This window comes from Macaca thibetana, chromosome 6, assembly GCF_024542745.1.
Source record: "Macaca thibetana thibetana isolate TM-01 chromosome 6, ASM2454274v1, whole genome shotgun sequence".
Lineage (NCBI taxonomy): Eukaryota > Metazoa > Chordata > Mammalia > Primates > Cercopithecidae > Macaca > Macaca thibetana.
The window spans coordinates 52084802-52102396 of NC_065583.1; the positions used below are offsets into that span (position 1 = coordinate 52084802).

At 32.4% G+C, this 17595-nt stretch overlaps 1 protein-coding gene across 3 annotated transcripts in view; it reads right to left on the reverse strand.

Moving 5' to 3' along the window:
- The window catches only part of ADAMTS19 (ADAM metallopeptidase with thrombospondin type 1 motif 19), a 283788-nt gene that overhangs the window by 189309 nt on the left and 76884 nt on the right, over positions 1-17595 (reverse strand). For all 3 annotated transcript variants that reach the window (XM_050792704.1, XM_050792706.1, XM_050792705.1), the window contains 3 exons: positions 16485-16568; positions 15619-15776; positions 238-281 (listed from right to left, as the gene is read on the reverse strand). In XM_050792704.1, coding sequence (XP_050648661.1) covers positions 238-281; positions 15619-15776; positions 16485-16568 — 286 coding nt within the window. The remainder of the gene's footprint in view (positions 1-237; positions 282-15618; positions 15777-16484; positions 16569-17595) is intronic.

Consider the following 17595-nt stretch of genomic DNA (forward strand, 5'->3'; position numbering starts at 1 on the left):
GCCTCAAAGCATCACTTAAAGATTATCTCCTACATATAGTTGACACATGTGTCTTTAAGCTATTTAATTAATAACTGAAGTGCTGACAAACGATTAAACATATAGGTAGAAAATATGTATGTCTGACATTTTGAAGTTATTCCTTTATAACCAGAACACAAATAATTTCATATACTTAAACAAGTGATGTGTTCAAGTTCTCCAGAACTCCAAAAGTGTGAGAATTTTTATACTTACCAACAGTATCACATGGTTCATCTTTGTGCACACAGAAATCTTTCCTAGAAAGAAAAATAGAAAACTGAAATAAAGATAAATTATTTTCTACAAACAAAACATCATGTGACTCATTTTTAATAGTTATATGAGTAATTGAAACACATCTGTTATCTCCAAGAATCTAATAAAATTGTGAATAAGATTTTTAATTCTAAGATATGGAAGATTAAATTTTATAGCACATTTGTACATGATATAATTAATCCTCAGACATTAGACAGTTCCCATATTATGGACAATATTTCAAAAGTAAGATCCCATCTTGTTTTGAATTTTACAGTATTCTATTATTTTATTACAAAAAATAGTATCTGGTATTGGGACAAGGCTTTCCATTTGAAAAATTACTGGAAGACACCTACTTCATGTAACACAAAAATTATTTCCAGATAGAAGATTTAAATGTTAGAAATACAACTTAAAACAACATAATATTTTATGTCATAAGACTGGCAAAATTTTTAAAAGACTGATAATCATTTTATTAATGGTATAAGGAAATTATTATTTTACATAAATGGGATCTAACTATGTATAATATTTTATAATTTTTACTCTTTATCTGAAACTATATCCTAGCATTCCTAAGAATGCTTCACTTTTGTTATCAATTATTTAGGATTTCATAGAACATAATTTAATATATCTTAATAAAAGTTATGAGATTTGGAGGCAGAATATATGAAAGCAAAACTTTTAATCTACCTCTTACTAGCTACGTGAACTTAGGCAACTTATTTAGCCTTGTTGTGCCTCTGTCACCTCATCAAAAAGATAAAGATAGTAATAATATCTACCACCTAGGTTTATTCTTCAATTTAAATGATTTAACATACATAAAACCTTAAAAACCTAGGTCACTGTGCAAGGGGAATGAGTTAACACATATAAGGTATTTAAAACAATGCCACACACAAAGTAAGCTCTCAAAAGTTAGTTGTGATGTTTTGTTGGGGATTATTTTATTGCTGCTATTATTTTATTTAAGCAACTTCTTAGCAATAAGCTTTTAGGTTCTATACAATTTTTACTATCACAAACAATATTACAATAGGTCTTTTGTGTGTACATAAATGAGAAAGTAAAATTATCTTTTAAAAAAAATTTCCTCTGTTTGTTACAGGATCTGAAAGCTGTATCTAAATGATAAAAAAAAAAGACTTTTAAAATTAAAGCACAATACTTTTGCCTATTCACCAATGAAGTCTACGTTGATCTTGATAATGGTTAGCTTTCAGTTCACATCTTGCTTGGCTCATTAGCAGCATTTGTGATTTAATACATACATATATCTATATATGTGTATATATATGTGTGTGTGTATGTGTGTTCGTAAATGTTCCTTGTATATTAGAAATGTATATTTTTTTTTTGGAGTGCAGTTCCATCTAGCTCTTAAAAGCTCTGATATACAATTGTTACATAGAATAATCAATTCTGGATTGATTTTTACATGGTACCGAGAAAAGACTGTTAAAATTCCATTGTGGTTATAATTTTTTTGATGTTTCCCTGTGATTCTAATTTTTGCTTTATCTCAAAGTTTATTGTTTATTAAGTACTCAGTCTCTAAGTTTGTTTATTTTGAACTATTATTTTTATTATCATGTAAAATCCATATGTTTACTTTGCTAAGGTGGATTGTGTCTGATACTAACAAATATTAATATACAGTATTGCATTAGTATTTGCTTGTCCTATCGCTTTCATTTTGTTGTTAACATCCATTTTCTCTGAGTCTCTTATAAAGAGTACATAGAGAAAATTTTAAAAGCTAGTTATATAATATCTTTATAAATGAATTTAATCCTTTTCTATTTTCTTGTTGATATCTTTGGATTTCTATTATTTATGATTTCTATTTACCAAGTTCTATTTCTTTGTTCTTCTTTTTCTCTTTCTTCCTTTTATTTTTCACTCACTTTTTTTTGGCTACTTTGAAAGTAACATTAAATTGTGGTTGATGTGTGATTCCTTTTACATTTTAAAGTATGATATATGTGTTCTCTATGGCTGCTGTAAAAGTTCCATAAATTTGGTGGCTTAAAACAACACAAAACTTCAACTTACAGTCTGAAGGCCAGAAGTTTGAAACGGGCTTTACTGCACTAAAATCAATGTGTCAGCAGTATCATGTTCCCTCTGAAAGCTCTAGATGAGAATATGTTTCCTTGCCTTCGCTAGCTTCCAGAGGCTACCCAGGTTTCTTGACTCAGGGCCTCCTTCTATTTTGAAGGCCAACAATTCCATCACCCTGCCCCCTGCTTCCATCATCATACGACCCTCTCTGAGTCTCCTCTCTCTTTTCCTCACACCAGGATAATCTCACCACCTCAAGATCCTTAATATAATCACATCTGTACAGTCATTTCTTCCATACAGGATAACATATTTTCAGGTTCTGGAAATTAGAGCATAAACATCTTTGCAGGGAATGTTACTTTTCCTGCCTACCACATATCCTTACAATGTGTAAAGCTCTTCCTCCTGAAAAAAGCAAGAACATAACATTCTTTTAATCCAATCTCTCCCTTCAATTTTTCATGTGTTTTTAATCTGAAATTATGGTTCCATCTTGATTTTTCAAATCTAAAATTTGACAGTTGCTTTTAAAAACCATCAGGGTTTATGCAACAATTTGCCTTTTTATTAAGCAATTTTTTTTCTCAGTTATATCTTTTATCTTTACTTTCTAGACATCTCACTATTCTTTTTAAGTACATTCTTCAGTATCTCTTTCAATGAGGATCTATCTATGAATGGTAAACTTTCCTAGTTATTTTCTTTTGCTTTCATTTTTATTATTTAGCATTTATTCATAACTGAACAGTAACTGAGTTGTTATAAAGTCAACTTTATTGACTCTCAAACACTGAAGATACCATTTCATTTTATTCTAGCATTCATAAATATTGATTAGAAGTCTCTGATTACAGTTTTTGCCCTTTTTTCATGCATTGCTTTCTGCTTAATTTTTAACACTATTTCTGTCTTTATAATTCTACAGTCCCACGAAGATGAGTCAAGGTACTGATTTTGCTTTTATTTATCTTCTTTGGTACTTGGTATATTTTCAAGTTAAAGATCCATGAATACTTAAAAATTCTTGCCATTATCTATTTAGTTAATCCCTCTGACATTCCATTCTCTTTTCCTAGAACTTCTTTAGGAATATTATAGTTCTCATTCTGATGTCTGTAACGCTCAGGCACCTTTGTGTATTTCCATCTCTCAACCACTCTATGTAGCCTGCTGGGAGAATCCCTCAGATCTATCATCCAATCCACTAATGCTCTCTTCAGCTGGATCTAATATGCTTTTCAATTTAGAAATTGAAATTTTAAGTACCATATTCCATATTTCTTCCCGAGAACATTTATTTTCATCAATTTTCAGATAAACTGTTTTTCCCCCAAAAAACACCTTATTCTCATATTTTGAAATTTTTTATTGTTTTTAATTAGGTGGACATGCTGGTTTTATAATCCCTGTTAGTACTTTTTACAAATTATTATTCTTTAATATGCCTCTGGGTTCTTAAAATGGAATATGTTGTCACTGGTCATTTTGGAATTCTATTATGAACTCAGTCAATGGGATGTTAATTGTGGTTGCCTCATGGTGTAAGTTGAGAGAGAGTCCCTTCAGAGCAGTTTTGCATATACTTTCACTAAGTGCTTCAATTTTTGAATCAAATTCATGGTAATGAATACCCGGAGGAAGCATTTTTGTCCTAACCTGGGGTCATGGATGAGGCAGAATGTTTCCTTGTTCACAACCTGTGCTTGCTGGCAGAACTTTTAACAGTGCATACTTTTATTAAGGATCTAAGTATCTACAAATTCTAGTTGTGTGTAATCATTTCAGTTCCACTTCCCTACTTCGCACAGACTCATTAAAACATAAAAACCTAGATTTGTTTAGTTCAAAAAACTCCCTCAGGGAAGCTACCACATTACTTTAGATGCTTACTAAACTTCTTGCCAGAACTTGCTTTGTTTTTGGCTCATCTGTGCATGTAAAAGTATGCTTATTGTATTTTTTGCTATGGTTTATGGATCTTCATAATGGGAACATTTTCTGATTATCTAGACAGCCAGATTATCACATAATTAAAAGAACTGGACTTAATCTGTGACCTATCATATAGGAATGAAGTGTAGTAAAATAATACATTAGTTTATTGTTAGCATTAGGTCTAAATATATATAGAAACAAGCCATATATGCCTTATTTTATTATTACATTTTACATCATGCAGCTACTTTCACCAAATGCTTTAAAAGACTGCGGACCTGCCTCAATAAGATGTTCAGTTGATATTTAATAGTTTTTCAAAAATGTCTTTCAACAACTGGGGATTATTTTACTTATAAATTATTGTAAAAAATTAGTGATTACTACAAATTGTTATTTTCTTGCAAATGGTTGGAGATAGAAAAAAATAATTGTTGCTAGCCATGAGTATAAGATAGGGATGAAGTATATTAATATAAATATTATTAAAATTGTTCTCTATTTCTCCTGACAAATTCTGAAGGAGATGGCTATATGAAACAAATATAGACTCAATTATGAGAGTAATGTGGAAAAGGCAGAGCTAAAATAGAGAAGATAAACAATAATCTTAAATAATATCTTTTCAATACAAGGCACAAATTGAACTTAATACAAACTTAATTCGTTTAAATCACACCCAAAATTTAGGAATACATTTACCATTCTCTAGTTATAAATAACAAAAATAATTCAAATATGATAGGTTATCACATGAATTGCTTCATGAAGTATAGTGGAAGATGTATTAGTCCTGTGGTTCTCTTAGCTGAGAACACTTCTCCAGTATTTCATTAGGACTCAAGCAAGGCAAAGACGCAGGCCCTCTTGCATGTTATCTCTTCTCTCTTTCCTCACTTAGTTAACTCCACACTCAAATACCTGGCTTTAGTTTGTTTTAGTGACCATGCTTCCCCTACCTCTGTTTGCCTTTATAATGCATCGAGAGAAACCTTTGCTCTAAAGAGGGCCTGCTGCCCACTGCAAAACTCACTTCATTATACTGGAGAGGGAGTAGGTTATCCCTAAAACACAGTAGACATAATGTAATGTTACACTGTGCTGTCTACCAATTACGGTATATTTCCAGGCAACAGAAATAGTATAACATGTTTTTACCAGTTTGTATAAATTTTAATGTTTTTCTCAAATATGCTATTATTTTTGTATTCTACTAAATCCAAAAACTAGTTAATCCAGGCTGGGTGCATTGGCTCAGGCCTGTAATTCCAGCACTTTGGGAGACCGAGGTGGGTGAATCACCTGAGGTAGGAAGTTCAAGATGAGCCTGACCAACATGGAGAATCCCTGTCTCTACTAAAAAAAAAAAAATACAAAAAATTAGCCAGGCCTGGTGGCGCATCCCTGTAATCTCAGCTACTCGAGAGGCTCAGGCAGGAGAATCACTTGAACCCAGGAGGCAGAAGTTGTGGTGAGCCGAGATCATGCCATTGCACCCCAGCCTGGACAACGAGAGTGAAACTCCTTCTTAAACTGAAAAAAAAAAAAAAAACAACAACAACAAAAAAACCCTAGTTAATCCATTCTTGATCATTTAAAGATGGCTGCCAGCACTTGGTACACTAATCTTAACTTTTTTTGTATACAGATGATATAATCCTATTAGGTTGCTTGCATACTCCTTAAAAGTCTACTGACCCAACTGAATGGATGTTGAAAAGTAGATGCATTTTTTGGTAAATTATTTAAGTAAATAGGAAAGAAAGCAAAGTAATTTTGATGAAGTAAATAATTTGATTGTCAGTATTGGGAGTTTTAATATTTATACCTTTTATTGTAAATATATATATATCTTTCTGAAAATATGTACCAAAACTAGAAGGAAAACTCTAGATAAATGAGGGAAGATACATCCAAATTTTATCTCATAAAACATAACCACTATAGCTGCCCTACCCTAAACTTTTCCCATGGTAAACAGCATGCAACTACTTTTTCCAAGCAGTCATCATTCCCTTCAATATACAAGATACAAAACAGGAAACCTTGTAAGTCTGGGCAAGATAAGACTGCTCTCAATCAGAACATTTATTCCCAGGGTTATAAGGGAAGGTTTTTACAAAGCCAAATGGTTCCTTCATAGTACTGAGGTAAATCCTATCCTTCCCCAACTCTACTCCCTAGCATCTTTCCACTGGGAAATCACCTTCTATTGCATCATATTTTCTGGTCAGTGTATTCTAGTCATCAGCTTCCAATCATAGGATTATCCCCCCACACTGAAACCCATGTTTTCAGAGGATGGAAAAGAGATAATATAGTAAAATATGAATGGCTCTGAATCATCAAAACTCAGCAGATGAGATGCCTAGAGCTTTCCTCTTTGCTATCTTTCCTGATGCCTGATTCTTCAGTTCTTCCTTTGATTCTGAAAATGTAGAATCAAAGTAAGCCAACTGTTTCTTCTGTTGCTCAACTTAGGCAAAGTTGGTCTCTGTGACTCAAAACAAATAATATCCTAATGATAAAGGAAAATAATTTCTCCTGGCAGCAAAACATATTCAGAGTCTCAATATAACTATAGATGGAGATGAATGGAAAGGTTTTCTAGCATTATTATTATAAATAAATGACAAAATATCATTTCTCTGCATAGGAAAGTATAGAGATCATTTACAAGAATACCATCCCTAGTGGTATAAGTTGTATACTGCATAATTCTATGGACACATTTATTATACACAACATAAATGGCTTCCTCTACTGTTGTGTAGTGTACGGCCTATACAACTGAACACTGTGGGATACATTAAGTGTCTCTAATATGCCATGTACTAAATAAGGGGAAGGATACAACAGAGATAAATAAAATAGGCTTCTACTTGAAAGGCACAGAAGTGGATAAAACATATCACCTCTGTAATGTGATAAGGGTCCCAGGAGCAGTGAGCAAGAAGTCTGGGGAGTTATATTAAACACTGAATAATTCTATTCTTCAACTGCATTTGCCAGCAAACAAAAAGAGAAAGAAACACCTGAAACAGATGATACTGAATAAAATGGCAATGCAAAAAATTAAAGAACCACATAAAATCAAATCTTCACCTTAGGGTCAAGAATCACTAAGTGAAAAGTATATTCAGATGTAGGGGGAAAGAGATTTGGGGTGGTTTTTCTAAATATATAATACATCATATCATGCAAGAGGCTGCAACATGACTATTTGATTTATATAATGTGAAACATGGGACTTCATCTGTAATTAAACAACATGATAAAACTATGACAAATGCACTGCTTATTGTCAAGGGCATTTAGAATCCACCACACAGCCAATTTCTGTTCACTTAGCAAACAAATGAAAAAAGCACATTACAAAAAAAATCAAACAAACAAACTCTAGTTCTTTCATTCAGAAACGTTAGAAGTACCTCTCACTAAAACTGAAAAATAGCCAGCAGCATTATAAACCAAAGATCAGACTATAAGTCTTAATCTTCATTTCTCCAATAATCAACTTATTTGCAGAACACCAATGTATTCCTAATTCAAAATATTCAAATATTTATTTTATAAGATGGGGATAGAGATTATTTGCTGACTAGACCTTTGATCATGTGGATTCAAATTCTCTCATTTTTGGCTCATGTAGATTATGTGCGCCTGAAGTCTACATCATAGAGTTTCATTATGTGAGTTTATAGAAATGATACTATTAGACTCTGGCAACTGGGAAAGCCAATAAATTCTGCCTAAGTTCTGATTTATGTTGAAAAAAATGAAATGTAGCCTTTAATTTCCAAGAACGAAGATGCAACTGAGAATGAGCCTCACTGTAGAGTTTAATAGTGCCTTGGGATATACCTATAAATGATTCATTCAAAAATTATTCTGTAATTTGTATTAAATCAAGTTATTTTTGCAATTTCTAGTTTTATTAAATTTTCTCTTACTTGCCAATGGCATTAGTTTGAAACTAACTTTCACATGTTTTATACGTAAACTAAAAGCATTTCTGTAAATAGGAAAGGCAAAGCTATCATTAATAAAATTGAATTTTAAAGAGTATTTCCAAAGGGCATAAAGATGTATGCCTTCTCCCTGATTTCAATGAGAAATGTGAAAATTGCCCTAAGAAATCACAGAGTTGAGAGCTAAGAGAACATGTTTTGTGTTTTTGTTACTATGAACCCAGAAGCATAACTAGGTCAGCTTTAAACTATTTACTTTATTGTACTGCACAGGACAATTTAACAAATATATGACCTCAGATAGGTTTGGATTTGTAGAAGCATTATGTATTTTAGCTGACACCGAACTTGATCCCTGAGCTAAAATTTCTTCCTACTAATGTACACACACAACCCCCAACATTTACTAGTTATCTACAATGAGCATTTACTAACAACTGAGCCTGGTTCTGAGTTTAGTCTGTCAAATATGGATAAGAACATGCAATCCATGGAGATTAACATTTTTTCTTATGTTATTCTATTTTTCACAGTTTTCTTACAAAGCTAAATACCTGATCATCTTTACACTAACTAGAAAGGGATTTTTTCCCTTACTACATGAAGCACTCATTTAATCTTTATTAACCAAATGGTACCAGGTAATTTAGGAATAAAATATTCCCTTTAGTGGGGTGATTTTTCACTATTATGGCACTGGAAACAGAAATATGGAGAAAGGGTGATCCTCCACAGAAGACTTGTCCCACAAGTGAGTAAAGGGAGAACAGTTTGCTAGTATTTGTCAGTATTTTATATATGTGTACCCTTTGACAGAGCAAGTACTTTTTAATCTACCCTAAATAAATACTATTATAGCACATGTTTACAACCATATATAACCATATTTATAGAACATTTTCTCTAACAGCAAAAAATTAGAAAGTTCTATAAACAGATAAGTAGTTGAATAAATCAGGATACTTTTATGCAATATATAGTATGTCAGCTCTCTGCCCCCACAAACGATGCAGACCGATAGGAGCGCATGAGTTTCCCATTGCTGCTATAACAGATTACCATAAACTTAGTGGCCTAAAACAACACAAATGTGTTATCTTGTCAGAAGTCAAGTACAGGTCTTACCGGGCCAAAATAAAAGTGCCATAGAGCTGCATTCCTTCTAGAGGCACCAGGGTATAATCTATGTCCTGGTCTTTTCCCGTTTCTAGACATTGCTCTCCTTCTTTGGCTTATGACCTGTTTTTGTCTCTTCAAAACTGGGTTTATAGCATCTTCCAGTCCTTCCCTGACTTTGAACTTCTGCCTCCCTCTTCCTTATTTTAGGACTCTTGTGATTACATTGAACCCACTCAAATATGCCAGGATAATCTGCCTATCTCAAGATCCTTAATTTAATAACATTTGCAAAGTCCCTTTGCCATGTAAGATGGCATATTCACTGGTTGTGGAGATTAGAAGATGGATATTTGGGGAGGAGGAACATTATTCTGCCTTCCACAATAAATGACATAAAAATACTTGCCAGACATAATAGTAAAGTGAAAAAGCAAACAAATAGAGAAAACTGTGTAGAGCATGAAACAATGTTCTTTACATACACACCAACTCTTAACATTGATTACCTTAGGGTTGGAGAGCGGAAGTAGAAGTTGGTAAAAGTTAATTTACTACGTAAATACTAAAGTGTTTCTTTTACTTTAACCATAAGAATATGCTTATGACAATATATTTAAAAGTTATATTTAAACTTTTGCCATGAGAATACGCATTACTTGAAAAATAAAACCATATTAGGCTACATTTTCAAGAAATATATATATATAAATAAGCAAATGTTTGAAACAGACTTTTAAGGGAAAATATGGATTATAAAACAGTATGTAAAATGACTTCAACAACATAGATAATGTTCTGTTTCCTAAGTGGAGGGGTAAACAGGCAGTTGTTAATTATATTATTCTTTATGCTCTTTGTATATATGAAACATATCACACTATGCTTTCTTCTTTTCCTTTTAGTAGAATTCCTGTGTTGCATAGCTAGGGAAAGCTAGCAACAAGGGAGACAATAATGAAGAGTGGTCAATGGTCAATTCAAGATGCTAGTCTTAAAGTTTTTCAACATTAAAAATGTTGGATGCAGAAAATTCTAAATCATTTTTTAGAGTTTTGAAAGAAAAAATGGCATTGGAAATAAGAAATAAAATTAATGCCACAATATATTTTGTTGGTGAGAAACAAAACTTGTATGTAGACTATGCTCCCAATAATGTAAATCCATGTATTATATACATACATAGGAAATACAACTGATGAAATATACTTTAAAATGTTAACTATACTTTTCCTATGTAGTGGGCCTATAGGCTAATTTTTATCTTTATTCTTATACTTATCAATTTTCTGTAATAAATATATCGCATTTATAAGGGAAAATTATAAATCAGTAATCAAATTATGATTATCATCTTCTTTAGTCTCAGAAGCAATATTTCTCAAATCTATTATGGTTAAGAAGGAAGAAAGACTTGAACAATGCAGACGTTTAACCTAGACTCACCTCAAACCTTATAACCATAGGTCTCCTCCCCATCCATGCAAATCTTTCCATCCCTTCTCCCAACTTCAATTTACTACTCTTAACCAACTTTATTATAGTAAAACTTACAGAAAATACACACAAGTTAAATGAGAAGATAGGTGAATTTTGACAAATGTATAAACCGACATGTATTCAAAGCAATATATGCAATATTTCCACTACTACAGAAAGTTCCTTCTGCCTTTTTGCAGTCAGTTTTCCCAGCTTTAAAGCAGGCAACATTTGACACGACAGATGAATTTTGCCTATTCTCAAACTCTGTATAAGTGGAATCATCCTCTGATCAGTTTCTAATTTGCCTTTTTCACTCAGTATTTTTTTTTTTTTTTTTGAGGTGGAGTCTCACTCTGTCACCCAGGCTGGATTGCAGTGGTACAATCTCGACTCACTGCAACCTCCGCCTCACAAGTTCAAGTGATTCTCCTGCCTCACCCTCCTGAGTAGCTGGGATTACAGGCATGAGCCACCATGCCTGCCTAACTTTTGTATTTTTGGTAGAGACAGTGTTTTACCATGTTGACCAGGCTGGTCTTTAACTCCTGACCTCAAGTGATCTGCCTGCCTGCCTCGGCCTTCTAAACTGCTGGGATTATAGGCGTGAGCCACCACACCCGGCCTCAGTATAATGTTATTAAAACTCATCCATCCATTTGGTTGCATTTATCAGTAGTTTGATGAAGAGTATTCAATTGTATGAACACACAATACATTCACCTATAGATGTATATTTATTTATAATTTTTGGCAATTATGAAAATTATGAAAAAAATTATGAAAGCTTCTATAAATTCTTAAGTTCTTTTTTTTCTGTGAATGACATTTTTATTTTTCTTAAGTAAATATCTAGAAGCTGATGTGGGCTATATGGTAAGCAAATGTTTAACTTTATAAGAAACTACTCATTTTCCAACGTGGTTGAACCATTTTATAATCCCACCAACAACTGAAGAGTGTTCCATATCCTCACCATCATTGAGTATTTTTAATTTTTATAACTGAAGCCTTTCAAGTGGGTGTGAATTTCATTTGCATTTTCCTGGGAATTAATGATGTTGAGTATCTCTTTATATGCTTACTGGAAATTCATATTTCTTTCTTGTTATTTTTAAGAGGTTGACATATTTTTGTATTTGTATATGTGTGTATACACACATACATGTAAACATTCTGGATACAAGTTCTTTGTTAGTATATGTATGGCAATTATTTTCTCAAATTCACAAAGGATGTGAACGTCTTTTGAACAGGAAATGGTTTTCATTTTTAAAAATTCCAGACGATTGTTAGTATTTCTTGATTAGTACTTTTTTGTATCCTGTGTAAGAAACCATTGTCCTCCTCTTGTTCATGAAAATGTTCTTCTTTATTTTTTTACTACAATAGAGTTTTAGCTTTCATTTTTAATTCTATGATCCCTTTTGAATTAATTTTACACATGTTAAATGGGATTGATATTCATTTTTTTCACAGAGGTATCCAGATATTCCATTTGTACCATTTGATGTATTCTAATACCATCTGCTGAATAGATTATTTTTATAACTGAATTATGTTGGTAGCTTTATTAAAAATCAATTAACCATATATATGTGGGCTTATTTCTAGACCGTTTATTTTGCTTCATTGATTTGCATGACTTTGCCAAAACCATACTATCTTGATTTCCAAACTTTTAGAGTAAGTTTTGAAATCATATAGTGTAAGTCCATCCAATTTGTTCATATATATACACATATACATTTTCATTACTGTGACAGAATGGGAAGGTTTTGGGGTTTTTTTGTTTGTTTGTTTGAGACAGAGTCTTGTTCAGTTGCCCAGGGTGGAGTGCAGTAGCACAATCTTGGCTCACTGCAACTTTTGCCTCCTGGATTCAAGCGATTCTCATGGCTCAGCCTCCCAAGTAGCTGGGACTACAGGCATGCACCACCATGCCCAGTTAATTTTTGTAATTTTAGTAGATACGAGGTTTTGTCACGTTGGCCAGGCTGGTCTTGAATCCCTGGCCTCAGGCCATCTGCCCACCTCAGCCACCCTAAGTGCTGGGAATACAGGTGTGAGCCACCGCACCTGGCCTCAATTTGTTCTTATTTTTCAAAACTGTTTTGATTCTTCTAGGTCCTCTGCCTTTACAAATTAGTACTGGAGTCAGCTTGTCAATTTCTACAAAACATGCCTGCAAAGGTTGTTTACTTGGGAGTATATTGAATCTATAAATCAATTTGGAGAAAAGTGGCATTTAATAATATTTAGTATTCCAATGAATTAATCTTTATTTAGATATTTAATTTCTCGTAACAGTGCTGTGTAGTTCTCATTTTAGAGGTTTTACACATATTTTACTAAAATTGTTCTTAAGTATTTTATGGTTTTGGAAGTCACTATAATTTTTTTCCAATTGTTCACTTCCAGTATACATAAACATAATTGGTTTTTGAAAACTGATTTTACATGATGTAGCCTTGAAAATCCAGTTACAAATTCCAGCAAATTTTTGCTAGATTTCTTAAAATATTCTTTGTACCATTTCACATCATCTATGAATAAGAGACATTTTTCTTTATATTCCAAATATGTATGCTTTTCCTTTGTTTTTTTTCTGCTTTACCACACTGGTTATGATCTTCAGTACAATATTGGATAGAAGTGGAAAGAGGAGACATCCTTACCTTGCTTTCAGTTGTAAGGAGAAAATGTTCAGTTTTCTCCTTTTGCTGTGGTATTAGTTATAGACATGTTTTTTCATAGATACCCTTTCAGAGATTAAGATAGTACCTCAAGAACTCAGTAAGCATTTTTGGTTAATAGGATTTCTTTAGTTTACTTTCTTTCAGTACATTAGAAATGTTGTTTCATTGTCTTTTGAGCTTACTGTTTTTTTGGATGTGAAGTAAGTCATTTATTTGAACATTGTTCCTCCTGTTTAATGTTTCCTCTGCTCCCCTCAATGCTCAGCCTGCTGGCTGACGGAAATTTTTCTGTTTTTCTTTGGTTTTCAGCAACTTTCCTATGATATGCCTAGGTCCATATTTGTTGCTTTTCATCAAATTTGCGGAATTTTTTGCCATTATGTCTTCAAATAATTTTTCTTACCCATTCTTACTCTCTTCTTCTGAGACTCCAATTACAACTGCATTCATCTGCTAAATCCAACATCTAGGCTATCTCAAGGTCAGTTCTATTGACTAATTTTTCATTGACCATGGGTCACATTTTCATGTTTCTTTGCTTGACTAATTTTTATTATACTCTGGACATTGTAAATGATATACTTTTAGAGAGACTTGCTATTCTGTTATCTTCCTCTGAAGAGTGCTTAAAACTGTTTTAAGAGGCAGTTCACAATTAATAGCTCATCATCCTGCACTTAGATAAATTTGACTTTATTTTTTGGTAGGGAAGATTTATCAAAAATCCAAGATGATACCAAAGCCTCTGTAAATTGGTGGTATTCAACCTCTAAGCTCTGTCTCCCCTAAGGCTAAAAATGATGATAAGGTATCACAAGATTGTTCCACTCTTGTGCTTTGAATTTGCTCATTCCTAGTATCTTTTTAAATTTGGAACTCCATAGCAGCAATCCTGTGGTAAATTTGGGGCAGTCTCCTCTATCTGTTTATATTCAGACCAGCCATTGCCAAGTTCTCATGTGTGGTCAGCACATGTACTTCATGGCACCTCTCCATGCCTAAGACTTTTATCTCTAGTGTCCTCAGCAGGATCACTGTGCTCTACCTAGATTCTACCTTGCTACGCTAGTTAAGAAATTTTTCCCAGGGAAAAAGCTGAGTTGACTGCAAGGTTTGCATAATAAATTCCCCTTCTTTCAGGAATTGCAGTCTTACACTGTTCATTCTCCAATGACTAAAAGCAGTGACTTCTTATTTTCCAATATTATGATTGCTTATTGCAGAAGCTCAATATCAGTTATACCTACTTAGCTGAAAGCAGAAGTCCAATTGTGTTCTTGCCTAGAGATTTTTCAACTTTATGAATTATTTGCCTTTAGTATTAATTATAAGAAATTGCAATGATTTCAATGATTTCATTTCAGAAAATCGTATGTAATTACACTACTGTGCTTTCTGTGATGTGAAATGCTAACACTTTTGATGACTAAAATTAAATTGCTAGTTCACAATGAATTACTTATTTTTACCAACTTTAAGCAAGACAGACCAATTATGTATGATTATTAGACATATTAATCATATAGAGCATATTGTTGCTCATTATTTCACTTACATTTATTTACATATTATACTTAATGCTGTATTAAAAATATTTTTTAGTAGTACATTCACAATGTAGCTTATAATTAGTCAGAGACTTAATTGAAATTGTTTCTCACATGGAGCCAGAAAGGTTTTCAATTGCTGAATTTAACATATTAGGTTACTTTATATGGTGATGACTGAAAAACATACAGTCTAGATTCATAATTTTGAACTTACAACAAAATTCACCATAGTTTTAGCTTATCATTAATGACTATGCCTTTGAGCTCAAAAATTTAGGGTAATTTTTTAGAATTAACTAACCAAATGTTTTGTCAATATGCCACCCAATATTTAGCTGTTTACAAATCTGTTATTATGAATTGAGGGAGATGACTAACACCATTATGCCAAAATCATTTTTGAAACATGAAATCTGAAATAAAAACATTATCTATTAAGGGATTAATGGGATTAACAGTGCAGTAATTGAATTAGGAATGCCATTTAATTGGCTTTGGAAAACTTACCTTGTTATAAGTATAGCTGCATCCACTGAAGTCATGTCTTCCCCCCAGCTTGTTGACATCTCCAAATGTATATCATTCTTTTTGCCAAATTCTTCATGTTGCCACTTACAAAAACTCTCTAGCATTTTTTCTCCATGATGCCCAATGTATAGATCTGGCTGCAAAATAACAGATTTCATCACAAGGCACATTATTCTTAGGTATATACAAAAACAAAACAAAACAAAACAAACAAACAAAAAACAAATAACAAAGGCACTCTTGAATTACTAAAGCAAACTGCTGACCATAACATTAATTAGAACCTGGAAGACATTCAGGTTTGATTTACTCTGAGCTTAAAAGCTTAAAGCGTTGTGAGGGTGTAATAACTACAAAATCTGTTTAATGGTATTCTGAAAAAGTAGAGAGGTTCATTTAAGAATGTGGAACTTTTAGACTAAAATAACTTGTTGTTTCTACAATTTAAGAACAAGATTTTCTATGTGGAACAACATTTTCTAAAGTGCCAGTTAAGCTGCATGTCAAAATGATGCCACACAATAGTTCCCATTTAAAATAAATAAAAAGTGTTAGAAGTACACATCTAAATAATAGAATAAAACTGTCATTTAAAATGACTTCTTAAAATTATACTTTGGAAAGTTAAGATTTGTTTTCAGGATTCTTGGAAACTAACAATATCCTATTTTTAAAATAAGATTGGGGCATTAACCAAAACTAAAGGCCAGTTTTATGTATACTTTAAGTGATTCAATGGATATTTCCAGATTTTTAAGTACATCCTTAACATTCCCTTTACTTAAAAGTTTCTGAACAAAATTTCTCACCCATTAAATTTAAATAAAAACTCAAGACTTTCTTACTGGAGTTTCATGGAGCAGAATAAGCTTTATCACACGAAGATTGACCTGCACACCCAGACTCTTGTGTTGGAAAAGGTTAAAAACCTAAAAACAAATAAAAATAAAAATAAAAATCCTAAAATTAAACAGAAAGTCGTCTTAATTTTTCTCAAGGCCCATACGTGGAGAAGTCTCAATTTATTTGAGGAAATCTTAAAAAAAAAAAAAAAAAAAAAAAGCTTGCAAAGCAAAGTAATTTTTTGTTACATCAAACCCATGCTTTCAGAGATATTTCTACTTAGAAAAGACTGGTTGTTAGGCAGTGTTAATCTACCATATATCCCATTCTAGAGGAGCGCTCAGAAGGTAATGGAATATGGACAGAAATATCTAAAGTGTAAAAAAACACTCTGTTCCCCAGGAAAACAGCCAAATGATAGCAAAGATAGTAAAAAATGGGACTGTATTTATCATTACATCAGCCGTCCTTAAATGGTAATTGACTTATAAATGGACATTTGCCTTCAACATTTATTTCTCTTTATTCTCGTGTAAGAATCACTCTTCACTACAACCTTCTGATTCTTCCTTGAATGAGGTTTGCCCAACAGAGTATGAAATTAAGTCAAAGGATCAATTTGGTAAAAAACATCCTTCACATGATAGATACTAGGATTTTTTTTTTTTTTTTTTTTTTTTTTTTGGTAAAAGTTCCAAGGTAAGTAGGCAAATAATCCTTAAGGGAATATTGCATGAAATCTAAGAGGCGACGAGATACTAGGATTTCTACAATCAGAAATCATCAACTCAAGTTAGTCACCTGTGATTTAGTTGGTTAAAATTTTAGCTCATCAACTAGAATCATATCTGACATTCATTTTACATACCTATATAATAGCTCAGTGGATTACCAACATTCATTTTTATATCACATCATAATTAACCTGTGGTCCTTTTGTGGGGCCATGTATATAAACATATATTAAAATATTCATGATAATTTCACCAAATTTATGCCTCTATCAAAATATCTTATCTACCCCATAAATACATACATCTACTATGTACCAACAAAATAAACAAACAAATAAATAAATAAATGGGGCTAGAAATATTAAAAAAAAAAAAAAAA